We start from the raw sequence: 21,423 nt of genomic DNA on the forward strand, positions 1-21,423 counted from the left end.
CAGGGAAGAACATGTAGAAATATTAAGTTCATGTATCCAAAAGTAAAATTCTAAGGGATAGAACTTACCTTCAAACAACGGTAAAATTCTCCTGCTTTGAGGATTTTGTTACCCAGTTTCTTATCATTCCCGGAAGAATCTAACCCCTTGCAATTACTTGAGAGTACTTTTTGGTATCAGTTTGTTCTATCATGATGTAGTCTTATTTAAAAGTGCATGGTCAGATGAGCTAATACCAATATTATTTGGTCTGAAAGACTTTATTGCGTAGAGGAGAAAAGCACAGACTTGAAGACAAATTGACTGAGTTTGAATCCCGAATAGCTGTGTGACTATGGCAAGTTATTAAGCCATTCTGTGCCTCAGTTTCTTCATCTATCAAATGAAAGTTATAATATGTGTCTAATAGAGTAACGCTGGGTATATAGTAAGTACTCGGTATGTGCTATCATTATTATTAATATGCTTAGTTGTAATACCTGTCCTTAACATTTTTCAGTCCAATACCCTATCTTAGTGCTATAAAGCTTAGACTTCTGATACCTTAAATGAATTGTTGAATTATATAAGGTGATTCAAAATTCTTTTGTGGGAAACATTTTGGATTTATCCGTAGGCATTATTGCTACTCACATCTACAAAAGGGGTTGGCCCTCCATCTGGGCACAGAGCTAGCAGATATGTAAGTAATTGGAATGTCAGATAATGTGCCAGCACTTCTGGCATCTAAATCCTGTAGTTCTCTCTTTAGCCAAGAGTTACTTCATGAATTCAACAAACATTTATTCAGCATTTATGTTATCAGGTATTGTGCTAAGCACTGGAGATAGCACTTTGACCTGACAAACACAGTTTTTTTCTCACAGATCAAATGTCTAGTAGAAGTCATGACAGCATAACAGGCCATTACTATAAAGTGCTATAAGTATTTCATAGGGGGTGGCACAGGAACATGTACGAGGAACTTCTAATCAGCACATGAGGGTAAAGGAAGGGGATGAGATGGTATCTACAGTGGACTTCAAGGACAGGTCGAATTAGATGGGAGTGGGGATGACTGAAGAAGAGTGTTGCAGCAGAGCAATTGCATGTGGGATGGCCCTGAAATAAGAGAATTTATGGGATACTTAGAGAATTTAAAGTGGTTCCTTCTAGCTAAAAGGTAGAGTTTGGGATTGTGTGACTGATGGAGGACAATGGAGTACCATCAAAAGATTTCCAGCAGAGGAGTGAGTAGCATGGTAAAGCATTCAGTTAACCTCATGGAGAATGAATTGGAGAGTGGCATTGACAGAAATAGGGAGATGGTGGTGGCCATAGCTAGGACAATGACTGGGTAGCTGGCTTCAAAAGATACTAAGCCCATAGAACCAATAAGACTTGGTGATGGACCAGGTATGGGAGGAAGGGAGAGGAAGGAAGCAGGAACGGACTTTCAGTTTTCTGGCTGAGGTGATGGTAGAAATAATGATACTTGAGGAGAAGCATATTAGTAGAGAACAAAAGGGGAAAGAATTTGCTTTCAGTTGTTGACGTGTTGAGTTTGAGGTGCCTTTGAGAGTAAGGTTGAATATAGTAGTCTAGAGCAACTTGTCCAATATACTTGTCAAATATGGTGTGACTTACATACACAATTTAAAATTTTCTAGTGCTCACATTTTAAAAGTAAAAAGAAATAGATGAAATTAGTGTTAACAAGATGTCTCTTTGTTCTACTAAGGCTTTGAAATATGGTATGTATTTTGTACTTCACAGTGTGTCTCAATTTGGACCAGTCACATTTTAATTGTCCAGTAGCTATCATGGGACAGCACAGTGCCAGACCTAAGGAATTCAATGTAGGCTGCAGATAGAGAATTATGAATCAATAGTCATAAACCTGCAAACTAAAGTCATGAGAGTAAGTGAGATCAGCAATGTGTAGGGTCAAAGAAAGAGAATATTGATATTTAAGGGATAGACAGAAAAAGAATAACTAACAAAAGGAAATGAAAAACATTCGTGATTCTAGTACTCATCAGAGAATCCTGTCACGGGTAGTCCAAAATCCAGCACTTCTCATATTTGGATGAAATTTGTTAGTTGTGGGTAAAAAATGGTAAGGGAATTTGTTCATTTTCCATTTCTCTTAAGTTTACTAGGCTCTATTTTAAGTTTGTTCTGCAGAAAGCAGCATATCTCAGGTCTGTTTTTGTAGTCTCATGCACAAGCTGCTTTGTTGAATTATGATTATGATTTAATGATGTAGCTTTAATTTTATCCATTATCATTATGTTAAAATGTTCCTTATATGTGTCTCTTATCTTTTGCAAAACTGTTGTCTATATATATAACATGTTTGTTATTACAGATCAATCTCAACGAGGTAGCCTCTTCACTCTCTTTTTGAACAATCCTCTAATGGCCTTCCTATTTGTCTCTGGATTGTCAAGCATGCGTAGAGGCCTATGGGAAAAATGTCAAGAATATCTTCGAAAAATCAACCGTGATATTGCCCAGCTACTGACCCATTCACGTTCAATAGGTACCCTACTAATCTAACTGCACACTTAACAGAATGTACTATAATGGCTTAAAATGGTTACTTACTTTAAATTATTTGAATTTTTAAAGGTATTTATCCCAGGCAGGAAAGTAGAGAGGCTTTCCTAAAGTTTTCTTCCCCTTTGAAATGTAATTTCCATTTAAACATCCTTTTACTGTCACCTTTTTCCTCTTTGCAGATCAAGCATTTCTCCAGTTTTTTGGAGATGAATTTCTTCGCCTGCTTCTCACAAGATTTATCTTTTGTTCAGCAACTATGAGGATGCACAAGATTTTTCGGGTAGGCAAAGAATATTATTAAAGACCAATTTTACCATTTTAGGTATTTAAGAATCGTGTATTATATTTTGCCTATATTGAATAAAGTTTGAATAGATCCAAAATAATATTTACAAATGAGTAAGGTTAACAATACTAAAGCACATCTCAGTACCTGCCACCCTTTTTAAGAAGTGGAACATTTTCATTATCTTTGCAGCCCTCTGCGGGTCCTTCTTCATCCTGTCTCCCTCTCAAATGAAATTGACATCCTGAATTTTATGATTATCATTAGCTCTTCTTTATTGTTTTGCCACATGTATTTGTATTTCTACACAGTGTAATGATGGGTCCATATTGTATGTATTCTTCTACAACCTGTCTTTTGTTTCAAAAACATTTTTTTTTTAAAGATGACCGGTAAGGGGATCTTAACCCTTGACTTGGTGTTGTCAGCACCACGCTCTCCCAAGTGAGCTAACCGGCCATCCCTATATAGGGATTCAAACCCATGGCCTTGGTGTTATCAGCACCACACTCTCCCAAGTGAGCCACGGGCCAGCCCTGTTTTTTTTCAATATTTATCAATATTATATTCTTGAGATTAAGCCATGTTGAGGATTTTAACTTTCTCTCATTCATTTTTTTTTTTGACAGTATGATACTAGGTAGGCATTGTTTGACTATCACAAATTACTTTTCCATTCTACTGATAATGGACATTTGGGTTGTTTCCAGTTTTTTATTATTATATAACGGATGCCACTGTAAAATTCTTGTATCAGCCTCCTGGTACACATATATAATATTTTTCTCTGGGGAATACACCTAATAGTGGAATTGTAAGGTCAGACAATATACATATATTTAACTGTACTAGGTTATGCCAAACTGTTTTCCAAAGTGGTTGTATCAATTTGCGCTCACACTAGCAGTGTATAAGATCTATTGCTCTAATCCTTCCTTCTCAACACTTGTTGCAGTCATACTTTATATTTTATGTGAATCTGGTGGGTGTAAAGTAGAAGGTCATTGTGGTTTTAATTTTCATTTCCAGGATTACTATTGCTCATATGTGTTACTCTTTGTTCCTCTTTGTGAAGACTGTGTTCAAGTCTTTTGGTTGACTTGATAGTCTGCTTTGCTGTCTTTGTTTCTGGGTATTCATGTAGCTACACAGCACTGTCGATGGAGGGTTTTAGCGTTTTAGCAATTATATTTTTCACCTCTGTGATTAACATTTGGTTCTTTTTCAGATATGCCTAAACACTTAAAAAGGTTTTAGTTTCAAAATATTCTGTTACTTTTTTCCATTTTATTATAATTTTTAAATGTAAAAGAATTGTACAGTGAATACCCATATACAAGAATATACCCCCTCAATTCTGCAGTCAACATTTTGGGATATTTGTGTTTTCGCAATTTATCCATTTATCCATTCCTCTTTCAGTTCATTAGTACATGTTATTTTTTGATGCATTTTGAAGTAAATTGTAGACATCAATAGACTTCACCTATAAACACTTCATTATGTATATATATATATGTTTACTTCTCTTTTTTAATGTAAAGTTTATATATAGGGAAATGCACAAACTATACCGTTATGTGAGTTTTGAGGAAATACGTATACCTGTGCAACCCAAACCTCTATCAAGTTATAGAACAAAACATAATTCCAGAAAGTTCACTCCATACCCCTTTCTAGGCCGTTCACCACCCAGGGGCATCCACTCTTGATTATTGGTGTCACCTATTTACGAAATTGAATCTTATAGTATGGACTCTTCTGTGTAAACCTTCTTTGACTAAGCATGTTGTTGCGATTCACCTGTGTTGTTTCATGTGTCAGTAGCTCATTCCTTTTGGTTACTGAGTAGTATTTTCTGAATATTCCACAGTTTATTTTTATTTATTTATTTATTTATTTATTTATTTTGTCCTTTTCATGACCGGCACTCAGCCAGTGAGTGCACTGGCCAGTCCTATATAGGATCCGAACCCGCGGCGGGAGCATCGCCGCGCTCCCAGCGCAGCACTCTCCTGAGTGTGCCACAGGCTCGGCCCTACCACAGTTTATTTAGGCATTCCCCTGTTGAGGAACACCTGGGAGGTTTTAAACTGTTGGTTATTATAAATAAAACTGCATTTTATTATAAATAAAAAGGCTTGTACAAGTCTTCACATAGACATGTTTTCAATTTTCTTGATTATAGAGTAGGTATCTTTAGTTTTATCAGAAACTGCCAGACCTTTTGTCAACATGCTTGTACCATTTCACACTCCCAGTGTGTGAAAGTTGCTCTGCATCCTTGTCAACATTTGGTTTTTTAGACTTTTAAATTTTGACCATTCTGGTGGATGTGTAAAGGTATCTCATTGTGGTTTCAATTTGCATTTCACTGGTCAATAATGATATTGAACATTTTTCCATGTCCTTATTGTCTACATTTTATCCCATTCTGTGGCTTTCCTTTTTGTTTTCTTAACAGTGGCTTTTGAAGACTAAACTTAAATTTTTGATGAAATTTCAATTAATCAATTTTTTTCTTTTGTAATTTGTATTTTTGTGTATTATCTAAGAAATCTTTACCTATCCAAGGTTACAAAGATTTTCTGCTATGTTTTCTTCTAGTAGTTTTATGATTTCAGCTTTTACATTTAGGTCTATGATCTATTTTGAGTTAATTTTTGTTTACAATGTGAGGTAATAATTAAAGTTGTTTTTTTTTATCATATTGATATGTAATTGTTCTAGTACCATTTGTTGAAAAGATTATCCTCTTCCCATTGACTTACTTTGGTAACTTTGTTGAAAATCAATTAACCATGTATGTATTTATGGACATTTATAGACTAAATTCTCTTCTGTTGACCTACAGATTTGTTCTCCAGTACACTACTGCATTTATTATTGTAGCTTTATAATAAGCCTTAAAATCCAGTAGTGAGAGTCCTCTCCGGAAAAGATTTTTAAGTGTTCTGTTGTTCTTAGTCCTTTACACTTCTACATAAATTTTAGCATGAATTTCACATTTTGTTTGGGATTGCATTAAATCTATGTAATCCATGTGTGAGGAATTGCCATTTTAATAATAGTGAGCCTTCCAGTCATAAATATCTTGTATATCCCCATTTATTTAGGTCTTCTTTAGTTTCTCTCAGCAAGGTTTTGTACAGGTGTCTTATAACATTTTTTCCGAACTATTTCGTCTTTTGGGATGCTTCGAAAATAGAATCGTTTTCTTGTATCCTGCAGTCTTGCTAAATTGATTTATTAGTTCTTTTAGCTTTTTTTTGTACATTCCTTAAGATTTTCTGTGTACGTGATCATGTTATCTTCAAACAAATACAGTTTCACTTCTTTTTCAATCTGTTTGCCTTTTATTGTTTTTTGTAGTTTGTTTCAGGGCTAGGTCTTCTAGTAAAATGTTGAATAAAAGCAGTGAAAATGGACATCCTTGCCTTGTTTCTGATTTTAAGGGGAAATATTTAGTCTTTTACCATAAATTATAATATTAATTGTTATATATCTATAGATGTCCTTTGTCAGGTTGACTGAGCTCCTCACTATTCCTAATTTGCCAGAAGTTTTTGTTAGGAGTGAGTATGGAAGATTGTCAAATAGTTTTTTTCTACATCTACTGATTTAATATGTATTCTGTCAATATGGTGAATAACATTAATTGACTTTCTAATGTTTAATAACCTTGCATATGTGGATTAAACCCATTTTGTGGTCATGCATTATCTTTTTTGCATTGCTGGATTCAATTTGCTAATGTTTCATCATGGATTTTTGCATGGTTTTTATGAATGATTTTGGTATTTAATTTTCTTTTAATATCTTTGTGTGGTTTTGTTATCAGAGTAATAATGCTCACCTCGTAAATTGAGTCTAAATGTGTTTCATTATTTTTTATTTCCTTAAAAGCTCATTTAGATTAGTATTATTTCTTCCTTGAATTGTTGATATATTTCATCAGTGAAGCCATATGGGCCTGGAGTTTTCTTTTTAGGAAGGTTTTAACTTATGAATCCAATTTCAAAGGGCTATTCATGATTTCTATTTCTTCTTAGTCAGTTTTGATAATTTGTGTCTCACAAAGCATTTGTCTAATTTATTAGCATAATGTTTTTAATATTCCATATTTTTTTTGTTTGTTTGCTTGAAACTGTTTGAAACTAGCCCACATGCCATATACCAGACTACTACACTGTGAAGCTAGCTTTGGTATTACTTTTCCTCCTTTTACAGCCACAAAGATCAGTGTTCAGATTCCATGAGAAAGGTTCTGAGGGTTTCATTATCTTTCTAATCTCTGTAGGCTCTTTAGTGATCTTTCATGCTTCACATTGGTATTTTGTTTCTTTTATTTTTTCTTTTCCAGTCTAGCTAAAGGTTCACTAATCTTAATGATCTCTTTTTTATTTTTTATTTTTATTTATTTATTTATTTTTTGTCTTTTTCGTGACCGGCACTCAGCCAGTGAGTGCCCCGGCCATTCCTATATAGGATCCCAACCCATGGCGGGAGCGTCGCTGCGCTCCCAGCGCCGCACTCTCCCGAGTGCACCACGGGCTCGGCCCTTAATGATCTCTTTAAAAAAAAAAAAACATTTGCCTTCATTGATTTTTTTTCTACTGTTTGTCTCTTTTCTATTTTACTTATTTCCATTCATACTTTATCAATTTTCTTTGTTTTATTTTGATTTTAATTGTTCTTTTAGTTCTCATTTTTCAAGCTTAGATCTAAAACCTTTTTTCTCTTCTAAAACAAGCATTTGTCTTTTTTTTTTTTTTTTTGACCACATATTATATGATTCATTTGTATGGAAGGTCCAGAATAAGCAAATCTACACAAACAGAAAGATTAGTGGTTTTCCAGAGCAGGTGGGGTGGATTGGGACAAATAAGGGAGGGTTCTGATAAAGAATAGAGGGCTTCTTTTTGAAGTGATGAAAATGCTCTAAAATTGAGTGTGGTGACTCTGTGAATATACTAAATGCCATCGATTTATGTATTCTAAATGGGTGAATTGTATGATATGTGAATTATATCTTAATAAAACTGTTACCAAAAAATTTAAACTGCCCACGTGACACTGAAAAGTGGTCTCACCTCTCTTAGCCTCAGTTTCTTTATCTGTAAAGTGGTGATAATAACAGTAGCTACTTCATGAGGTTGTTGTGGTGTTTCAGTGAGGGGAATTGTGTAACTACTTAGCACAGAAGCACTTCCTTACCTTGTAAACAGGGCTTTAGCTGTATCAGTTCAGTGTTTTTAAATTTATTGAGACATGTTTTATGACCCAGCATTTGAATGTCTTGGTAAAGTTTCTATCTGCACTTGAAAAGAGTTTTGTGTATTCTGCTATTATTAGATGGAGTGCTGTAAAAATGTCAGTTTGTTCAATTTGGTGTTAAACTTAAAAAAAGAACATTGTTAAATTTAAACAATGTTCTTTGTATCTTTTATATTCTTACTGATCTTCTGTTTTGCTTTTCTATTCCTTAGATAGAAATATTTAAAACTCTAATTATAATTGTGAATTAGTTTCTCATTTCAGTTCTGTTTTTTCTTTGTGTATTTTGAAGTTGTTACTGGATTCATACATACTTAGGATTGTTATATCTTCTTGTTGAAATTACCCATTCATCGTTATGAAACGTCTTTCTTTATGCTTGGCAATATTCCTTGAGCTGCAGGTTAGTTTATTCATTATTTAGTACAAGGGAGAGCAGATGTGTCTTCAAGATACTGATTACAGTTCTTTTGCATAAATACCCAGAAGAGGGATTGCTGGTTTGCATAGTAGTTCTATTTTTAATTTTTTTGAAAACTTCTATACTGTTTTCCAGAATGGTTGTACCAATTTACATTCTTATCAACAGTGTATCAATATGTATCATTTCTGGAACTCTTTATTTCTTTCTGTAGAATTAATTTTCCATCTGTTATCATTTTTACTACAAAAGCATTTCCTTTAACATTTCTTATAGTGCAGGTGTGGTGGTAAAGAACTTTCCCATTAGTTATTTACTTAGATGGTCTTTATCTCACTCTGACTTTTTTTTTTTTTTTTGAATCATGGGTTATATAGAAAAGTATTGTTTAGTATACAAATATTGGGGAATTTTCAAGATACCTTTTTTTACCTTATTAATTTTTAATTTAATTCCTTTGTGGTCAGAGTATATATACTCTGTATTATTTGAATCCTTTTAAATTTATTGAAACTTGTTTTAACATCCAGTATGTGTTCTATCATGGTAAATGTTCTCTGGATGCTTGAAATGAATATATGCTGTTACTATTGGATGAAGGGCTCTATTAATATGTTAGAGCACACTGGTTTATAATGTTCAGATTCTTTATATCCTTGCTGATTTTATGTCTACTTGTTTTAGTAATTATTGCAATGTGCAGTAGTCTTTTCATTTTCCTCTGGCTGCTTTGAAGATTTTCTCTTTATATTGTTTTCTTGCAATTTGTTGTTTTTCTTGGCAGCTGGCCGGTACAGGGATCGAACACTGGACTTTGGTGTTATTAGCACCATACTCTAACCAACTGAGCTAACTGTCCAGCCCAGTTTCTTGTAATTTGATTATGATGTACCTTGATGCAGTTTTCTTTGTGTTCATTTTTTTCTGTTTGAGGTTCATTGAGCATCTTGGATATGTGGTTTATAGTTTAAAACTTTCTTGGAATATTTTTCAGCCATTATTTTGTCAAATATTTTTTCTTTCCTCCTCTCCTCCTCTCTTTCTGGGACATCAATTACATATATGTTGTACAACTTAATATCATCCCACAGGTCCCTGATGTGCTCTTCTTCCCCCCTGCCCCAAGTCTTTTATCTCTCTGTATTTCATTTTGGATAGTTTCTATTGCTGTGTCTTTATATTCACTGATCTGATCTTCTGCGATGTCTAATCTGTTAATCCTGTCTAGTTAAATTTTTATTTCAGGCATTACATTTTTCCATTTCTAGAAGTTCCAGTTGGTACTTTTTAAGATCTTCCCTATCTCTCCTTATTATATTTATGTTTTTTGTTGTATTCTTGAATGTATATACTAGCTAAAAGTCCTTATCTGCTGGTCTTATATTCTCTATCATTTCTAGATCTGTTTATATTGTTTTTCCTGCTGGTTACAGGTTTTGTATTCCTGATTCTTTGTACATGTACTGTTTTGTTTTGTTTTGTTTTTTGAGTGTGGATATTGTGAATTTTGTCGAATTCTGGATTTTATTGTCTTCCTCTAAAGAACATTAGACTTTGTTCTGGCAGGAGTTGAGTTACTTACAAATCTCTTTCATCTTTCATGGCTTGTTTTTAAGCTTTTTGGGGGTGGATTTAGAATAGCCTATGGCAAGAGACTTATTTAGGCCTAATACTAAGATGCATGATTCTTCTGGTGTTCTCTTTCATATATCTCCCATTTCAAAAATATTCTCTATTCTCAAGATGTTTGATCAGAACTTAAACATCTCCCACCTCTGAGAGAATTGTTCAGCTTATAGTCCCTCAGTAATTACTTTTTTGGATTTTCTTTTTTTTCTTTCATTGGGGTTTTCGAACATTTCATTTTTGTCACTCCCCATAGTATTTAGTGTACTAAAATAAAAATTTCATCTTTGTAATGTGTAATGATTGAGCCTTACAGGTAGAGAGAGATAGAAGTGACAGTTGAATATATGAACTGTCATATGAGAGGCATAGAAAAGTACTAATTTACTTCTTTAGGAAATTTTAATTTTTTAATTTTTTTTTTTTTTTTTTTTTTTTTTTTGTCTTTTTCTTGACCAGCACTCAGCCAGTGAGCGCACTGGCCATTCCTATATGGGATCCGAACCCGCGGCGGGAGCGTCGCCGCGCTCTCAGCGCAGCACTCAACCAAGTGCGCCACAGGCTCGGCCCTAATTTTTTAATTTTTTAATTTTTAATTTTTTTTTTTATTTTTATTTTGTCGATATATAATGTAGTTGATTATTATGGCCCATTACCAAAACCTCCCTCCCTCCTCCCTCTCCCCCCTCCCACCCAACAATGTCCTTTCTGTATACTTGTCATGTCAACTTCAAGAAATTGTAATTGTTGTGTCTTCTTCCCCCACCCCGGTTCTTTGTGTGTGTGTGTGTGTGTGTGTGTGTGTGTGTGTGTGTGTGTGTGTGTGTGTGTGAATTATTTATTTATTTTTAGCTCCCACCAATAAGTGAGAACATGTGGTATTTCTCTTTCTGTGCCTGACTTGTTTCACTTAATATAATTCTCTCTAGGTCCATCCATGTCGTTGCAAATGGAAGTATTTCATTCTTTTTTATAGCAGACTAGTATTCCATTGTGTAGATATACCACATTTTCCGTATCCACTCATCCAGTGATGGACATTTGGGCTGGTTCCAACTCTTGGCTATTGTAAAGAGTGCTGCGATGAACATTGGAGAACAGGTATACCTTCGACTTGATGATTTCCATTTCTCTGGGTATATTCCCAGCAGTGGGATAGCTGGGTCATATGGTAGATCTATCTGCAATTGTTTGAGGAACCTCCATACCATTTTTCATAGAGGCTGCACCATTTTGGAGTCCCACCAACAATGTATGAGAGTTCCTTTTTCTCTGCAACCTCGCCAGCATTTATCGTTCAGAGTCTTTTGGATTTTAGCCATCCTAACTGGGGTTAGTTGGTATCTCAGTGTGGTTTTGATTTGCATCTCCCGAATGCTGAATGATGTTGAGCATTTTTTCATGTGTCTGTTGGCCATTCATATATCTTCCTTAGAGAAAAGCCTATTTAGCTCTTTAGCCCATTTTTTAATTGGTTGCTTGTTTTTTTCTTGTAAAGTTGTTTGAGTTCCTTGTATATTCTGGATATTAATCCTTTGTCAGATGTATATTTTGCAAATATTTTCTCCCACTCTGTTGGTTGTCTTTTAACTCTGTTAATTGTTTCTTTTGCTGTGCAGAAGCTTTTTAGTTTGATATAATCCCATTTGTTTATTTTTCCTTTGGTTGCCCGTGCTTTTGGGGTCATATTCATGAAGTCTGTGTCCAGTCCTACTTCCTGAAGTGTTTCTCCTATGTTTTCTTTAAGAAGTTTTATTGTTTCAGGATATATATTTAATTCTTTTATCCATTTTGAGTTGACTTTATTTAGTACATGGTGAAAGGTATGGGTCTAGTTTCATTCTCCTGCATATTGATCTCAAGTTCTTCCAGCACCATTTGCTAAAGAGGCAGTCTCTTCCCCAGTGCATAGGCTTGGTGCCTTTGTCAAAGATCAGATGGCTGTAGGTGTGTGGGTTGATTTCTGGATTCTCTCTTCTATTCCATTGATCAGTGTGTCTGTTTTTATGCCAGTACCATACTGTTTTGGTTATTATAGCTTTGTAGTATAGTTAAAATCAGGTAGTGTTATGCCTCCAGCTTTTTTTTTTTTTGCTCAGCGTTGCTCTGGTTATGCATGGTCTTTTGTTATTCCATACAGATGTCTGGATAGTTCTTTCCATTTGTGAGAAAAACGTCTTTGGAATTTTGATGGGGATTGCATTGAATTTGTATATCACTTTGGGTAGTATGGACATTTTCACTATGTTGATTCTTCCAATCCAAGAGCACGGGATATCTTTCCATCTTCTTGTATCCTCTCTAACTTCTCTCAGCAGTGATTTGTAGTTCTCATTATAGAGATTTTTCACCTCCTTGGTTAACTCAATTCCTAAGTGTTTTATTTTTTTGGTGGCTATTGTAAATGGGCAAGCTTTCTTGATTTCCCTTTCTACATGTTTACTATTGGAGAATAGAAATGCTACTGATTTTTGTGTGTTGATTTTGTATCCTGCTACTGTGCTGAAATCATTTATCAACTCCAAGAGTTTTTTTGTAGAGGCTTTAGGCTGTTCGATATATAGGATCATGTCATCTGCAAAGAGGGACAGTTTGACTTCATCTTTTCCAATCTGGATGCCCTTTATTTCCTTCTCTTCTCTGATTGCTCTGGCTAGTACTTCCAACACAATGTTGAATAGGAGTGGTGAGAGTGGGCATCCTTGTCTAGTTCCTGTTCTTAAAGGAAAAGCTTTCAGCTTTTTCCCATTCAGGATGATATTGGCAGTGGGTTTACCCTATATGGCTTTAATTATGTTGAGATACTTTCCATCTATACCTAACTTATAGAGAGTCTTTGTCATGAATGAATGTTGAATTTTATCAAATGCTTTTTCAGCATCTATAGAGATGATCATATGGTCCTTGTGTTTGATTTTATTAATATGGTGTATCACATTTATTGATTTGCGTATGTTGAACCAACCTTGCATCCCTGGGATGAATCTCACTTGATCGTGGTGAATAATTTTACGTATGTGTTGCTGTATTCTGTTTGCTAGTATTTTAGTGAGGATTTTTACATCTATATTCTTCAAGGATATCGGCCTGTAGTTTTCTTTTTTGGTTATATCTTTACCTGGTTTTGGTATCAGGATGATGTTTGCTTCATAGAATGAGTTTGGGAGATTTGCGTCTGTTTCAATCTTTTGGAATAGTTTGTAAAGAATCGGTGTCAATTCCTCTTTGAATGTTTGGTAAAATTCTGCTGTGAATCCATCTGGTCCTTGGCTTTTCTTTGTTGAGAGCCTTCTGATAACAGCTTCAATCTCCTTTATTGTTATTGGTCTGTTCAAATTTTCTGCATCTCCATGGTTCAGTTGTGGGAGCTTGTGTGTGTCCGGAAATTTATCCATTTCCTCCAGATTTTCAAATTTGTTGGCGTATAGTTGTTTATAGTAGTCTCGAATGATTCCTTGTATTTCAGATGAATCAGTTGTAATGTCACCTTTTTCATTTCTAATTCTTGTTATTTAAATCTTCTTTCTTCTTTTTTTTGTTAGCCATGCTAATGGTTTGTCAATTTTATTTATCTTTTCAAAAAACCAACTTTTTGATTCATTGATCTTTTGTATTGTTTTTTGGGTTTCAATGTCATTTCTCTGATCTTAATGATTTCTTTCCATCTGCTAAATTTAGGTTTGGATTGTTCTTGTTTTTCTAGTTCTTTAAGGTGAAGTGTTAGGTTGTTCACTTGCCATCTTTCCATTCTTCTGAGGTGAGCATTTAATGCAATAAATTTCCCCCTTAGTACTGCTTTTGCAGTATCCCACAGGTTTTGGTATGATGTATCATTATTTTCATTAGTTTCAATAAATATTTTGATTTCCTGCTTGATTTCTTCTTAGACCCATATGTCATTAAGTAGAATGCTGTTTAATTTCCATGTGTTTGTATAGTTTCCAGAATTTCGTTTGTTATTGATTTCTAATTTTAATCCATTGTGGTCCGAGAAAATACATGGGATAATTCCAAGTTTTTTGATTTTGTTGAGACTTGATTTGTGACCTAGTATGTGATCTATCCTGGAGAATGATCCATGTGCTGATGAGAAGAATGAATATTCTGAGGTTGTTGGATGGAATGTTCTGTAGATACCTGCCAAGTCCAATTGGTCTAGAGTATTGTTTAGGTCTTGTGTTTCTCTGCTGATTCTTTGCCTAGATGATCTGTCCAATATTGACAGTGGGGTGTTCAGGTCCCCTGCTATTATGGTATTAGTGTCTATTTCCTTCTTTAGGTCTAATAGAGTTTGTTTTATAAATCTGGCTGCTCCAACATTGGGTGCGTATATATTTATGATTGTCATGTCTTCTTGATGGATCAATCCTTTTGTCATTACGTAGTGTCCCTCATTGTCTCTTTTTATGGTTTTTAGTTTCAAGTCTATTTTGTCAGATATAAGAATAGCTACTCCAGTTCATTTTTCTTTGCTGTTTGCATGGTAAATCTTTTTCCATCCTTTCACTCTCAGTCTATGTAAGTCTTTATGGGTGAGGTGGGTCTCTTGTAGGCAGCATATAGTTGGGTCCTCCTTTTTAATCCAGTCAGCCAGTCTGTGTCTTTTGATTGGGGAATTTAAGCCTTTTACATTGAGTTGTTATTGAAAAGTGTTGATTTATTTCCAGCATTTTAGTGATTATTGTTTGGTTGTCTTAGGTGTCTTTTGTTCCTTGCTTTCTGATTTACTGTTTGTTTTCTGTGTTTGTTGGTTCCTTGGGTTGTAGATAACCTTTTTGTTTGTTTGTTTTCTCTTCATGAATGCCATTTTTATTATACTAGTGGGTTTTGATTTTTCTTGGGTTTTTATGGTGGTGGTAGTTATTTTTCAGGAACCAAACACAGTACTCCCTTGAGAATTTCTTGTAAGGGTGGTTGTGTGGTGGTGAACTCCCACAGTTTTTGTTTGTCTGAGAAATATACTATTTGCCCTTCATTTTGGAAGGATAGCCTTGCTGGGTAGAGTATTCTTGGCTGGCAATCTCTATCTTTTGAATATATCATCCCATTCCTTTCTGGCTTTTAGGGTTTGTGATGAAACGTCTGATGTTAGTCTGATTGGAGCTCCCTTATAGGTGATTTGACGCTTCTCTATTGCAGTTTTTAATATTCTCTCTTTGTCTTTGAGTTTTGCCAGTTTGACTATAACATGTCTTAGAGAAGACCTTTTTGGCTTGAATATGTTTGGAGATCTTTGAGCTTCCTGGATGCGAAGATCTGTGATTTTTCCTATACCTGGGAAGTTTTCTGTCTCTATTTTGTTGAATATGTTTTCAATGCAATCTCATTTTTCCTCCCCTTCTGGTATACCCATGACTCGGATATTTGGGTGCTTAAGGTTGTCTGATATCTCTCTCAGATTTTCTTCAATGCCTTTGATTCTTTTTTCTTTTCTTTTTTTTTTTTTTTGTCTGCCTGTGTTATTTCAAACAGCCCATCTTCAAGTTCAGAGGTTCTCTCTTCAACTTCTGCAAGTCTGCTAGTTAAACTCTCCATTGTGTTTTTTATTTCACTGAATAAATTCTTCAGTTCTGCAAGTTCTGCTACATTTTTTTTCAGGACATTGATTTCTTTGTACATTTCTTCTTTCAGGTTCTGTATACTTTTCCTTGTTTCATCATGATGTCTAGCTGAGTTTTCTTGTATCTCATTCAGTTTCCTTTGAATTATCATTCGAAAATCCTTGTCAGTCATTTCAAGGGCTTCTTGTTCTGTAGAATCTAGAGCTTGAGAGTCATTACCCTTTGGTGGTGTACTTTCTTGATTTTTCGTATTTCTGGTGTCTTTTCTTTGATGTTTATTCATTGTGGCAGGGGGTTTCACAGTCCACCGGTTTGACACTGTTGTCTGACTAAGATGTTGCTGGGGTTGCCAATTTGGTATGGCTACCTCAGTGACTACTCAGTTGGCCAGTAGTGCCTTGCGTGTGTAGTTGCCTCGGGTCTTGGTCTCCGGGGAGCCACCTCTCTGGTCAGCTTGGACTCAGCCGGGCTGCTGGGTCACAGGGCGGTACCGCAGGGTGTGTGGTCTCTGTTGAGCTTCCACCTCCTGTGCTGGACGTCTCCCTGTTCCACGCACACTGGGCCTGGGTGCTGGGATGCACGGAGGCACCACAGAGCGTGTGGTGTCTGCGGAGCTTCCCCTTCCTCTGCTCGATGTCTCCCTGCTCCGTGCACGCTGGGCTGGGCTTGGGATGGAGCCAGGTGGTGGCAGTGAAGCCTACCTACTGCTGGATCGTGTGGCGGTGGCCCCCCCCAGGGTGTGTGGTCTCTGTGGAGCTTCTGCCTCCCCCACTGGACGTCTCCCCGCTCTCCACGCACTGGGCCGGGTTGGTGGATCACAGTGTGGCAGTGTGGTCCCCGCGGAGTTCCCGCCTCCCCTGCCGGATGTCACCTTGCTTCGTGCGCACTAAGCTGGGCTGGGAATGGAGCCGGGTGCCTGCAGTGAAGCCTACCTGCTGGATCATGCCGTGGTGGCCCCACCGGGTGTGTGGTTTCTGTGGAGCCTCCGCCTCCCCTGCCGGACATCTCCCCACTCTGTGGGCACTGGGCTGGACTGGGAATGGAGCCAGGTGGCGGCGGTGAAGCCTATCTGCTGGATCATGCGATGGTGGTCCCGCAGGGCTTGTGATCTCTGCGGAGCTTCTGCCTCCCCCGCTGGACATCTCCCCGTTCCATATGCACTTGATGTTATGTTTTTATAGCTGTAAATCTGTTGATTTGTGGGAGAGAGTGACGCTAGGGACCGTCTATTCTGCCATCTTGACCGGAAATTTTTAATGTATGGCAAAATTGTAGTATGTAGAAATGACCAAATGAAGAAGAATTTCTAGATGAGAATTACCTGATTCTTGAAATTGTCTCCTTTTGCTTCCATGTCAAATTACTTATTTATTTATTTATTTAAATTTTTATTGAATCAAAATTAATTATGCATATTTTGGGGGTTCAATATTGAGATATGTTGATCAAATCAATATTACTGACATATATTTTGTTATAAATTGTAATTATTCTTTATGCACCTTGTGTAATCTCTATCTATCCTTCTCTCCCTCCTCCTTCCCCTGTCTAATTACCCTAGATCTCTTCTTTCCTTCTGAAAGAATAATGGTTACTTTCCTTCTGAAAGAATAATGGTTACTCTGTTGATTTGTTGCCTAGATGATCTGACCAATGCTGAGAGGTATGATCAGGTCCTCCAATATTATCATAGAGCAGATGCTTCTTCTTTCTCTCTGGAATGGGCTTTGTTGACACAGATATCTTCTTCTTTTCTTGGGTCTTTGCTGGTGACTCTCCTTGTGTCAATGCACTCCAGTGGCTTGCAGACCATCTGTGTGGTGGTTGTGGTGTCTAGCTGCTTTTGCGGCAGCCATGGTTATTGTGGTGCCTGTGGTGGGCCACCCACATGGAGGTGATGTTTTTGGCATTCTCCATTGGTGCTGGTGGTGTGCCTGGTTGTGGGGAGTGTCTGGTCCCCAGATCCATGCCTTAGGTCCCCAGGAGGTCCCTGACATGCTGGCGCAGTGTTCCTGGTTGTGAGTAGTGGGGTCTGGTCCCCACTCCATACCTCAGGTTGCCAGGTGGGCCCAGAGGCGCTGGCACAGTGTGCCTGGTTTTGGGAGGGCCATGTCAAGTTTTTTCTTGTGAAATTTTTCCTGTTTTCTTTTATTGTTCCTTTTCTGCCTGTTTTTGGTTTTTTTCCTAATTTCTTTTCTCCCTTTTTAGTACCTCCTTAACTTCTTTTTTTCCCACTGTCTTTGCTAATCTTCTTAGAAGGCTACCCATTTTCATGGCTTTAATATTTATCTCCATGAAAATTATATTAGTGTTTGCATAAACTTCTCAAACCTGTCTTCTGAGATACAGCCCTGAATTTTCAAATTCTGGTTGAGGGGCAGTTTCATCTCTATTACCTTATTACCTCAAATAACATATACCTAAAACCTGAAGCATAATATTATCCGCAAATTATGTCTTTCTTTGCCTCTAAATAGCTCCCACCTCTTCTCTCAAGCCATCTGTTCCTGAAATCTTATGGTCTATTTTTTTTTAAAGGTGACCACCGGTAAGGGGATCTCAACCCTTGGCTTGGTGTTGTCAGCAACACACTCAGCCAGTTCCAATGAGCCAACCTACATAGGATCCAAACCTGTGGCCTAGGTGTTATCAGCACTGCACTCTCCCAAGTGAGCCACGGGCCAGCCCCTTATGGTCATTTTTGACACCTCCCTCTCCTATAATTAATTGCCAAGGCCCATTAATTTGACCTTTTTATTGTTTGTCATGACTTTTCCCTCATTTTAATTTCCACTGCTACCTCTGTACATTCATTTAACAAATACTTGTTGAAATTCTGTATGTGCTAGAATTTTCCCCCCAGCAAGCAGGAATTACATGGTTTCCAGGTGATATAGACCATAGTGCCTAGCAACGATAGGTCTCAGTAAACATTTGTGGAATAACTTACTAAATGAATATATTAGGTTGAACCATATGAAATTATCATTTTTAGAGGTCAAAATGGTCAAATGTCAACAACTCAGTATGTTCAACAAATATATTAAGAATCATTCCAGTATGAAAGAGAGAAATACGTATTAAGTTATTGCTTAATACTGTATCAGTGTTGCGTATAATTTTTTTCATTAAACTATAAAACTTGACTTTCTCTTCTTTGCCCACCAGGAAACACGAAATTATCCAGAATCATATCCACAACTGCCAAGGGATGAAACAGTTGAGAATCCTCATCTCCAGAAACATATTTTGGAATTAGCGTCTATTCTGGATGTTCGAAACATATTCTTTGAGAATGCTATAGATGACTATTAAAACAAAAACTCTCTTGTTGAAACAATTTTTCATTTTCCACAGATTTTAAATGGTGCAGTTTTCTAATGTGATGACAGACACATAGTGGTGTTACTTAGTTTTTATTTTTCAATTTAGGACCACAATTTTAAAAACCAACTGAGAAAAAAATGTTCAAACTTTTAGGGTAACTGTTTTAAAATGCAGTCTTTCAGGTCTTTTAAAAAACTCAATTAAACTTGGAATTTTTATTTTTCGGTTTTGAGGTATGATTACTTACCTCCAACATCTAATTCTACACTCAAATAGTCACTATTCTCACCCTGAGACAAGTAAATCATTTATTTTTGTATAATGAGGAAATTCCAACTCTTATACTTGGACCTTAAATGTATGGATTTGGAAAATATGTAATTGTTCATAATGATGAAACTAGCCAGCAATGACTACTGAAAATCAAGAACAGAGTCCTTTCATAATATTTTTCATTGAAAGTTAGAAGGTAGAAAAATGTGTGATTATTTGAAGCATGATCAATTCAGTTCTTGAAATCATTTAATTCCTTTAAATACTGTCAAAATTTCAGAAACTGTAAAGGATTGATTTGCATCTGAAAGCTAAATCTTTAATTGGGGACTTGAGATGATAAATATTACTCAGAATGTGTGAGTATTATGTTATCATGCGATTTATTTGCATATTTTGTTTTCGTTGTTTTTGAATGCTGAAAATGAAAAAGAAAACAACTTTTAAATATTTCTGTCAAAAAATCAGGTTGTTAGTTTCATAATACAATGTCTCCAGTAGGAGTTTGATTTAAACTCTTAGTTTTTGAGATCAAGTTTAAAGACTGTCTGGCGTGATGTCTGTGGCATACAGTATAGGGTTTCTAATCTTTTTGCCTAGTTCAAGTTTATGAGATTTCAAAGTCAGAGATGTTATTAATTTTTGTTGGAGGTAACTGGGTGTTATGAAACCTAAAATATAAGTTGCTTTTGCACTGACAACTTGGAAATAAGATTTGTTAAAACTCCCTATATTTAGTATTTTATATTCATGTACAAGTTTTTTTTAATTATTTTAAATAAGACTCTGTATAATATAAAGATTTTTGTATTTTTCTTCCCTGTGATCCTCTTCATAATTTCACAGGCACAAGCTATGAAGTTTTTGTTTGTTTGTTTTTTATTCCCCCCTCTTTTGATTGCACAGCTTTCAAGTTCAGAAATCTATGAATCAAAATTCCCTTTACCTACTTTTCTGTACAGGCTCACATTCTACCACTGGCAGTCCCAGGGGAAATTAGGTGATTGCTTTGTTGCCTCTTTCCTATCCTGTGTCCCTAGGGAAATTTTACTGTAATATTTTTAACTTGGGATAGAGAATTATTTGGGTCTAAGTTATTCCCATATCTGCTCTAATTTGCTAATTTTTCGTCCAAAGTCTTGCAGTTATTCTTTCTTGGGTTTGGGGAGCTTTAGGGTGTTTTTAAAAACTTTTGAATTATTTTTGTTTGTTCTTTCAAGCAGTATTTCAGAAAGCTTGGGAAAAGTTACTCTGGAAAGAGATTTCCGTTGCTATTGGGTGGTTTTTCATTTTCAGATAAAGACTGCTGTCCATTTTTTTCAGTACCTTAATAAACTTCATAGCTTTCCTGTCACAGTAGTGTTCACCTGGACCACAGCAGTAGACTGTCATTAGTTGTCTGACCTCTTGTTTCAGTTCCCCTGAACTTCTATGCTAGTTATGTTCCTATTAACATATATTTTCCTGTTTTCTGATGTTTAAAATGATATTTCTTGTACTGAGCTTTCACCTCACCTTTTAAGCATAAAGAACACTGGTCTGAGAACTAGGACACCTGAATTCTAATCCTGGCTTTTTGGGAAACTAGCATTATTCCTTTTGACAAGTGTCTTCACATCTTTGTTTTTTAGCACTCTCATCTGCAAAATGAGGGGGGCCTCTATGATTCTGTAATTTGGACTCTTGGTTCCAAAAATATTGATTTCCCCACCCCTGCCATCAGGAAAACTAGTTTCCCTGTTTTTAGCATATTCAACATTTTCCTTTCTAGATCATATTTACATAGATTTTGTTCAAGAAAATATTTGGGTCCCACATAGCTGTTTTAGAAACTAGTTCTGAGAGAGACTCTATGAAGAAATTAGAGCTTTTATGATTAGAAACATGTTTGTTTAAGACCAAGGGGTCTTAGAAATCACAACTAGAATTTAGATTATGAGAGTGCCCCTTGAGGTAATAGTGTAATTTCTTACTGGTAGTTAAAAATCTGCAGTAGACTAAAGTGATCTTGAATCTTCAGAGAGGAAAACTGTGCTAGAATATTCTAAAGTATTGTTTCATTTATGCCTTCAAAAAGATGTTTATTGAACTACCTCTCTACTCAAGAT

General features: G+C 36.0%; 1 protein-coding gene and 1 non-coding gene across 2 annotated transcripts in view; one reads left to right on the forward strand and one right to left on the reverse strand.

Annotated features, from left to right (window-relative positions):
- Positions 1-20,061, forward strand: part of SCAI (suppressor of cancer cell invasion) — a 141,875-nt gene extending 121,814 nt beyond the window's left edge. The window contains exons 16-18 of the mRNA XM_063082207.1: positions 2,351-2,524; positions 2,724-2,824; positions 18,884-20,061. Coding sequence (XP_062938277.1) covers positions 2,351-2,524; positions 2,724-2,824; positions 18,884-19,030 — 422 coding nt within the window. The 3' untranslated portion in view covers positions 19,031-20,061. The remainder of the gene's footprint in view (positions 1-2,350; positions 2,525-2,723; positions 2,825-18,883) is intronic.
- On the reverse strand, positions 6,976-7,105 carry LOC134366266 (small nucleolar RNA SNORA61). The gene has a single exon (XR_010022259.1). It is a non-coding gene; the product is annotated as a small nucleolar RNA SNORA61 (small nucleolar RNA).
- Positions 20,062-21,423: the final 1,362 nt, after the last annotated feature.

This window comes from Cynocephalus volans, chromosome 17 (assembly GCF_027409185.1).
Source record: "Cynocephalus volans isolate mCynVol1 chromosome 17, mCynVol1.pri, whole genome shotgun sequence".
Taxonomy (NCBI): Eukaryota; Metazoa; Chordata; class Mammalia; order Dermoptera; family Cynocephalidae; genus Cynocephalus; species Cynocephalus volans.